The sequence below is a fragment of the Triplophysa rosa genome, linkage group LG18 (genome assembly GCF_024868665.1).
Source record: "Triplophysa rosa linkage group LG18, Trosa_1v2, whole genome shotgun sequence".
Lineage (NCBI taxonomy): Eukaryota > Metazoa > Chordata > Actinopteri > Cypriniformes > Nemacheilidae > Triplophysa > Triplophysa rosa.
Window position 1 is genome coordinate 11,723,860 of NC_079907.1, and position 9,207 is coordinate 11,733,066.

Below are 9,207 nucleotides of genomic sequence, written 5' to 3' on the forward strand. Positions count from 1 at the left end.
ATCCAAACTGGGAAGATAAACACTGGGTTGATGCGCATTGCTAATTTGTCTTTGGGAATCTGCTACTGAGAGGAGACGCAGGGAAGCTTTAGGGTCTAGCAGGCGCTTGTCTGAGCAGGTTTAGGGCCACCTCTAGCCTCTAGGTATCTCTCTTACTTTCCATACTGCTGGGTGGGTGGTGACTTCAATGCTTAAAGATGAAAATGATGCAAGAATTAATGGGCCTTTGCAAACTGCAGTTACAGTAGAAAAAAAGTGGGGGACTGCTTCTCTACACTAAACAGTAAAATGTTAATTTGCCATTGGCCAAGGATTAAAGTTAGAAAGATAACAATTTTGTTTTCATTCTGTAGAACCCAAACAAAATTTTGTAGAATCTTCAAGCTGTTTTATAAAGAGTTTGGTTACAAAATGAGATTATACAATTTTTCAAAAATCATGTTTTTTTATTGTGCATTCCAAATAATCTCAATCAAACTGCAGTTTTTTTCATTTAAGTCATAATAACTAAAAAATGCAGCTAACTAACACAATAAAAACATGATAACATAATAAAAAAACATCATTAAAAGAATTTTTTTAAAACGGAGTTATCTCATTTTGGAACCAAACTCTTCAAATATAGTTACCCAGAGGCTCAGAGATTGCTCTCTTCTTCACTAAGATTTGATGCAGTTCTCAGCTGTGTTTCATTTAAGTATCAGTCTTAGATGTTCTCCTAAAATGCTTAGGGGGAAAACAATTATACAGAGACAATTATTAAAAAAAATGAGAGCAGAGAGCTGTAAAATCATTGAGGTTTGTACAGATTTGATGAGAAATGTTTAGGTTCATATTGAAATCTTGAGTAAAATCGAATCAGTCCTCAGGGCAGTTGTTTCTTCTATACTCCATTGAAGACATTTCTGATATTTCTGGGTCTTTCGCTCAGGAGAAATATCTAAAATGCAGGACACTTAAACAAAAGTTTCCATTTGCTCTGTATGTTTACTCATTGATGTCTAGGAGAAATAATAAAAAGATATTAAAAGAGATATTAAAGAGATATGATCTTCTTCTGCGACCGCAGGCGTATGGTAAATTCTAAAAAATAAAAAGCATAACAACTTTGTGTTTAGTCAAGTAATTCAGGAAAAACTTATATGTGACTACTTTTAAGACAGTTTTAACTTTTTTGGAACTCAACAGCCCATGGTCACTATAAATTGTTTGGGGGGGACTGAAATCTACTTTTCAATAGATAAATATTAGAAACGTAACATTTAGCTAAAAATGACAGAATTTTTGTTGGGTTAACTAACTGTTCCTTTAGGTTTGTCCAATCAAAACATTTTAATATCTTTAATATCTTTCTCTTTTTCTGCTCATGTATCCATCAGCTTCTCCAAAAACAGTTGGAGATGATGAGGCACCTGTCTATGACCAAGCTGCTGAGTGTTCTGTTTTTGTCCACAGGCAGAAGAAATCAGAAACTCTTTGAACTTGTGAGTTTGTGACATCCGACCCCTGGAGCTCTTGAGGTTGAAGCCTTGTTAAAGCTGTGTTTGAGTTCATTACAAGGCCACAGCTTTGGCCTGCTACCCCAGGCCCCAGACAGGTCAGCGAACATTCACCGCACATTCCTTGCCAGCTCCCGCACCTTTTGGGAGCTGCTTAGAAGTGCAATGAAGAGTGTTTCAAACGTCTGTGACTTCGCAATTAGACTGCTCTTGAAATCATCCGAAATCATAAGGTAATAAACCTTCAAATTATCTTTGTTTAAATCTTTTGTTTCTCCGGAATTTAGCATTGTCTCCTAACCAGGAGACAAGTGATAAGATTCTATCAAAAAGTAATTTGTCTGTATTCAATGACCACAAAAACTTGGATTTGCAGTTTTTATGGCCTGTAGCCTTATCATGTTCATCATGTATCACACGCCTACTTAGGAGACTATCTGCCTTTCTGAGAAGCATGAGCTCCGTCGCTGTTTATGACTTCGCAGAAAGAGATTAAAGTGTTGGGGCTCTTCAAATTTTGTAGTCAATCCAATGCTGGTCAAGATGGACAGCACACTTAAGGATCTTTGCTTAGGATCTCTGCCACTCCCTCCACTTCATACCTGACATTGTAAGACAGGAAGTAGAAGATGAGAGATTTTTGGAAAAAACACGCCTTTATGTGTCAAATGTATGGAAAGCATCTTCGCCTTAGGCTGCATAACCAAAATTAGGTTTAAAGAGGGAGCGAGAAAGAGAAGAGGGATTAAAAAGAGAAGCACCCTTTCATTATTAATTCCTCTGTTTAAAGCTGGTACATTTGTTTAACAGTTTCTTCTTTTCTAAACGCAAGAGCATTGCTGGAGATTCCTGTAAGGTATGACATTGGAGATCAGATTTCCTTCAATGTGCACCTTTATGAGACCTTATGAAAGTTTTTAACATTTACAGAAAGTTTCACATACATTTTCAATACAATAATATTGGATAAGATTACAAAAATTCTTTCGATGTCAGTTTAATCTGACTATGGCTTTGGCTCAATTTCCACTATAAAAACTTTTTAAGGGGGTTTGTGCCTACATTTACACATTTGGCAGACGCTTTTATCCAAAGCCACTTATATTGCATTATCCTATACATTTGTTTCTATGTGCAATCCCCTGGGATCGAACCCACGACCTTGGCATTGTTAGCACCATGCTCTAACCACTGAGCTACAGGAAAGCCTATAAGAGTAGAGGGAGTTGTTAGCCTGAGGATGGGACTTTTCCACACTCATTCTGTCAGGACAGGAACACAAGCTCTGTCAACAGTTTTGTTTTTTTCCCCACCACATTTGTGACTGGCAGTTCAACAGCTCGGGGCTTATCAGATAAAAAATGTCAGAACCCTTAAAATGTCCAAACCTGTTTTTTCTTCCCTGTTCTCGCTCTCTTTCTAAAGACTGCATCTCTGTGCCTTTTCTAAAAAATGTGTTTATTTCATAATGCATGTTTCAACCCTGTTGCAGGTGCACCTTTCTCCTGTTCATTGAGTTTTCCTTTGAACAGAATCACATGCAGATAATATACAAATGAATCACAACAAAGACAGTGACAAAGTTGAGGTATATTTTACCGCTAACTCCATGGCTAACACCTTGTCTGCTAGAAACTAACCATGTCCCAAAAGCTACAATATGCTGTATTTTCCAGCAGAGACATGCTTGTGGTTTTCGTTCAGTTTTTTTGTACATTTACATCAGTACAATACTCTATAAGTGGTATAAGGATAACATAAGAACTTTGGTCGTCATTGGCTCCGCCCTAAAGGCTAAACCCTGATTCTGTTGGCATGGCTTTGCTGTGTGGAAACTGCTGTGACGTGTGCCTCTGTGGCTCTGTCTCAGGGAGCTGCCGCCTGTCACTGTTTAACCAGAAGCTGTCAGAGAGCTACAGAGCGGGAACAGCACTGACTCAAGCTCAAGCTGACACTGTCGATTAAAGTTGTGATGTGTGGCACAACTTGCTAAAATCCATTCTGAATAAACTGAGATGGACGCAGATGTTTGGTTCAGCCAGAACCAAGATGTTTTTTCCAATTTCATCCGGAAACCTGGCCAGGCAGTAGCCAAATGTCAAAATGAGGTAGCTACGGGATCAGCAGTTTAAAATAGTTTTATTGTTATTTTTTGTTATTTATTTTTTATATCTGTTCAAATTTGCCAGTGACTTCATCTTAATAATTGTAACCAATAAAGATTTTGGTACTATAGAACCACTTTACTTAAAGTGACAGTGCACCCAAAAATTAAAATTCAGTCATCATTTATTCACCCTCTTGTCATTTCGAACACATATGACTTTCTTTCTTCTGCAGGACAGGATATTCTGAACAATGTTGTTAACCAGCATCCATTGGTTTTGTGTCCATACAGTAGAAGTGAGTGGGTGCCGGCGCTGTACCGTTACCAACCTTCTTCAAAGTATCTTCTTATATCATACACTTTTGAAACGACAAGAGGGTGAGTAAATGATAACAGAATTTGAATTTTTGGGTGAGCTAACACTTTAAAGGGATCCTCCATCCCAAAATGAAGATTCTGTCATAAATTACTCACCCTAAAGTCGTTTGTCAAGCCTAGGACCTCCGTTTATCTCCAGAACGCAAATTAAGATAGTTTTGTTGAGGTCCCGGAGCTTTCTGACTCCTCCATAAACTGCACATAACCAAACTTCAAAGCACTGAAAGTGAGTAAAGTCATCGTTGAAATAGTCCCCGTCACTCCAGTGGTTCAGCTTTAATTATATAAAGGGTCGAGGATAAATTTTGTGCTCAAACAAAAAAATACAGACTATATTCAACAATTTCCTGACTTCTGTGTTAGTTTCCAACGCGCGTTTACGAAAACTATCAACCATCTTAATTTGCGTTCTGGAGATAAACTGAGGTCCTGGTTGACGAACGACTTTAGGGTGAGTAATTTATGACAGAAACTGCCTTCTTTCTCTGATACACACAGACTCTTTCACTCTCAAACACAGGCACGCTCTCAATCTGTCTTGTCCGCTATCACTATTTAAAGTATTCTGTGTGTGCGTGTGTGTGATAGGATGACTAGAGATAACCTCAGGTGGTCTGAATGATCTAGAGAGCACAGGTGTAGCCCTTCATCTCGAGATCCTGAATGAGTGAAACTTTTTCCTTCATTACAGGTTCTATACTCCACCGTGTGTCAGACATAGCAAACTAAGCCTTCTGGCTGACAAACTTTTGAGATTTGTTTGACTCAAGAATCTAGTCCTATTTATTTATAATGTTCTAAAGAAGTACTTCCGATAACAGTTAAACTCTTTCTTTTTAAAGAAAACAGAAATCCATGTAATCTTGGGAGATTTATACCACTGCTGTGTAGCAACATCACTATTATAATGGATTATTAATATGGCACTTTAAAATCAGGTTGTGCTACTTGCTCAATACTTTTACTTTAAAAACCCATTGACACATTTTTGTCACAATTTAACAGTTTGCAATTAGTTTCCATATTTGAAACAGAAGTTTACTTAATTTGTTTACATTGGGCTCACATGAATACTTTTTGTTTGCTTGGGCAGGAAATTTCCAGTTTCCAGCAAACTTTACATTGGGGCGTATTCAGAGAGTAAGTGAGATTAAGAAATTTTGTTTAATGTGTTTTTAGTGTGTGTTTTTAGTTTTAAGATAGAAGAGGTAGATTAGTGTTTCATGTGTTTGTGTGATGAGTTTTGGGGATGAGAGTGAAGGGCAGGGCTGAGGACACGCTACTGTAAAACTGTGTGTTGTAGGAAATCATTTCAGCCTAGTAATTTGTGTTGTTTATTTCGTTGTTAAACAGACCCAAACATAAAATAGAAATGTCATAATTTATTTAACCTTTATGTTGTTCAGAACCTGTATATTACTTTTCTTCTGTGGAGCACAAAAGATATTTTGAGAAATGTCTCAGTGGTTTTGTGTTCATACAATGGAGGTCAATGGGGTCCAATGTTGTTTCGTTACCAACATTCTTTAAAATATCTTCTTTTGTGTTCTGCAGAAGAAAAGAAGTCACAGAGGTTTGGAATAACATGAGGGTGAGAACATGATGAAAGCATTTTAATTTTTGGATGAACTACTTTTCGTTTTCATGTTTTGTTTCCAAAAGGAGCTTACAGTTAAACTTTGTTTCAGTGCCACTGTCCAGAATCGAATGAAGTGGATTTTCTTTTACTGAATAATAATTCAGTATTGTTCAAGTAATATTCTTCCATGCAGGCTATCTTTTTCCACTCACCCTCCTTTTCCTAAGTGGCCCCCATTATCCCTTAACATCCTTGATCTTTTCACACCGAATTGCAGCTGGTGGATTTTCTTGCGCTATCATTAAAGCAGTGACACTGGCTGACGTGCAGGGGGGTTTGGTATGAGGGGTCTATAATGACATTCCTCTCTCGCAGAGATGAGTCAAGTCCCATTGAAGCCAGCAGGAGAGCAGAGCAGGTCAGAATGCTTACTGGCTTCCCGGTGCAATCTCCTTCATGCCAATTGTTACAAAAAGAATTTTCATTATTTCAGAATTAGCGTTTTATGTTATGTCTTTCTGTATGTTTCATCTGAAAACACATATTTCTTTTTTATAAGTATGAAAGCTTATAAAGCTTTAAATGCATGCCAAATAAGTCATAACTAAAAGAGCAACTATGCTTATAGTACTTAAAATGAAGTGCATATACTTTAACGGTGCTTTATTGTTATTTTAGACCTTGGCAGCCCCAGTCCCCATTCGGTTTGTTTACAAGCAATAACTTGATAAATTAGGATCAGTCCTCTTCAGAGCTGTTGTGCTAACTGAGCTCAAGTCCTGATAGATAACAGATGAACATCAGTGAAAACGGCCAGCTGGATGTGAACGGACGGTGGCTTTGCGGTGCTGTTGTGGGAAGAAGCCACAAATACTGTGTTCCTTTCTGTCTGGTATTTGGAGTGACTGAAGACGTGTCTCGGTCTGAGAGCTCGGCTCATCATCTGTCATGCATGTGAAATTGAACAAAGCTGGCTGATCTGTTTCAATAGCTCTCCCTTCTTACGACTAAGACTTAATGAGTTTATCCTGAGAGGATAAATTCAGATATTAGTGGCCTGGTAAGCTGTTAAAATAGATTAGGAATTAAATTGGTCTGATTATTGCATGCTGTTTATCAGTGAAAATGTATTCAGACACGGGCAAATTTAAAGTGGTGGGGTGGATTAAATTCTTAATATATTATAATATAATATGATTAATTATGAATATATTTTTTCTTTAATTTTATAAAATTCATTTTGTTTTTTTGTTTAGTTCTGAAAATATCTTAATCTGAACTATTATGCATATTTTGGCTACATATGACTGTATCAGCACAATGCATTAAAAAAGTATAAATGAAAGGGTCACTTTCATTTCAGTAGATGTTTCACCTGCACTATACACACAAGTTTGTTAATAATCAATGTTAAGTGTTTGAAAAACCACAGGCTTTCGAACTTCACACTTCTCTTTCTGAAGTAGAAGATAAAGATTGGATGATGCTGCACCTTGGTCTCCATGCCCTCAGCATCTGTCCATTTACTTGAAGCCATATGTGTTTTTTCATAATTTCCTCTCTCTATCCCTCTTTATTTTCATCCGTTTCAAATTTGTTATCCAAATCAAAGAGGCTATGCTAATGGATGAATATTACATCACTGTCACATAAACCATGCGGCTTCAGAAAGAACAGCTGCGGGTCAATAAGCCAGAGACTCTTCTGCTTTTTGTCTGCGTGGCTTGATGGCACTGAATGTCAGTACGTGTCTAAAGCCATGCAAATGTTATCAACGCTTTCGCCCTGTGGCCTTTGTGCGCGTGTAAATGTACGAGTAGTACAACTGCATGTTTGGCAGCCCCTGTTTCATAAACGAAACCAGAAGATGCTGGTGGTTTGGAAGGAAAGTGCAGTGGGGACCACATGCTAACTGGGACTACTAAAGCACATTAGTTCTGACAAGTATTGTATCATGAGCCAGGGGGGCTTTTGTCGTACGCCTACACAAATATTTTTGCAAAAATACTCGTGTTACAAGAGAACCCAGTGAGGTCAGTGGCATATTGAGGATGGGGTAATTAGTGGAACTATGACATATCAGCAGCGTTCTGAGGTAAATATGATCCCTGCAGAACGTAGCGAAACCTTTGTGAAGCGTTTTAACAGAAGTAGTCTGATGTGAAATCTGAATCGTTCACACAAATCAAAACAGAATATTATTTTAGTAATACTAATAAACAAAATCAACTTTGGTAATTTAGTTAATTAATTGTTCATTTGTTTATATTGAAGTGCATTACTAAAGAAAAAAGTGTAAAATAATAGTTGTTATGAATAGGTGCAAAACACATAACTTTATACTAATATGAAATGCCACGTTGATGTAAAGTGTTTTCGTTTTAAATAAATAAATTGAAAAGTACGTTTTATGGCACATGTGGAATCTTTACGCAATCCCGTTTCAGTATACGCTTTGTTGCAAAATAGCCTCACTCATTATATTTAGTGTTATTTTTCAAGACAAATGAATTGAATTATCACTTATTTTTTTCTCTTACAAATATGCTTATTAAACACTTAAACAAAATGACACAACTAAATGTTCCTAAAAGCGGTTTTAGGTTTATAGTGTAATGATGCTTGGGGTTAAACCGCAATGAATTTACTGAGACCCAAGCCAAGGGACATCCACACTAATTCCCCAATTAACAAGCCTAACACGGCCGGAGAACTGAAGCTGTTGGTGAAGACAACAATATACCTAATCCAGCAGTGTGCGGGCTAACACCTTAACCTTATCTCTGACAAACAGTCTCTGACTCGTTTTTAAGAACACTCAGGGCAAAAATGAAAAAAGCCTTTTTTGAATCAAGATATTCATGTTTAAAATAAACCGACCCGGGCGAAATACGACAGCGAGGAAAAGACTGGCTAGCCTTTTCCGTCCCACCAGCGGCTGAGGTTAAGATTCTTTGGACCGAGCAGACAACCTTTTTTCCACGCAGTCAACTGAAAGTGTTCTGTATTAACTGCCCTCTGAAAAATGATCACTGACCACCGTTCCCCCCCAATGCTACTGGAGAAAGTGATGTAGAAAGTGGGGATCGTCGCTACTCACCACCAGATGGGATAGCCTCCGAGCACCCGAGAGTTGGACAACCACATCCACATGAGATATCCAACCAGGTACAAATCCATGAGGTATGTCTTGTGATGATGGAAATGTCTATTGATCAGCACATAGAATTCCTAGAGAGGGGCTCAAAATTAAGTCCCGGTAAGCAAGTCTTAAGGAAAAGATTGATGAGTAATTAGAATTTGTGGGCAACCAAAAATAAAAAAAATCTCCTGTGTTCGCTGCTGCTTTGAGTTGTGTAGGGAAAGTGTGCCTGTCTCCCAGTAGTTAGGAGAGTAAGTGTCTCTTTCACACACGCTCCTACCCGTCCTCTGATTCCCTCCCTCTCACTAAGGTTCTTCCCTAAGGTACATATCTTTTTCTCTCCCCACTTTTTTCCCCTTAGGATCATCAGGGGCAATATCAGGGAGGGGGAACGACAAGCGAGGTTTGGAGATGTCAGCTGGCAAGCCAATCACAGTGCATGGCCTTAGGTTACGCAAAAAAAATTATTATTCCTGCCCATCTGTCAATCACGCACCACCCC

The 9,207-nt window shown here is 38.1% G+C and overlaps 1 protein-coding gene across 1 annotated transcript in view; it reads right to left on the reverse strand.

The window, feature by feature from the left end:
• Nucleotides 1-9,002, reverse strand: part of wnt3 (wingless-type MMTV integration site family, member 3) — a 36,325-nt gene extending 27,323 nt beyond the window's left edge. Inside the window, exon 1 of the mRNA XM_057359234.1 lies at nt 8,664-9,002. Coding sequence (XP_057215217.1) covers nt 8,664-8,743 — 80 coding nt within the window. The 5' untranslated portion in view covers nt 8,744-9,002. The remainder of the gene's footprint in view (nt 1-8,663) is intronic.
• Between the last annotated feature and the right edge of the window lie 205 nt (nt 9,003-9,207).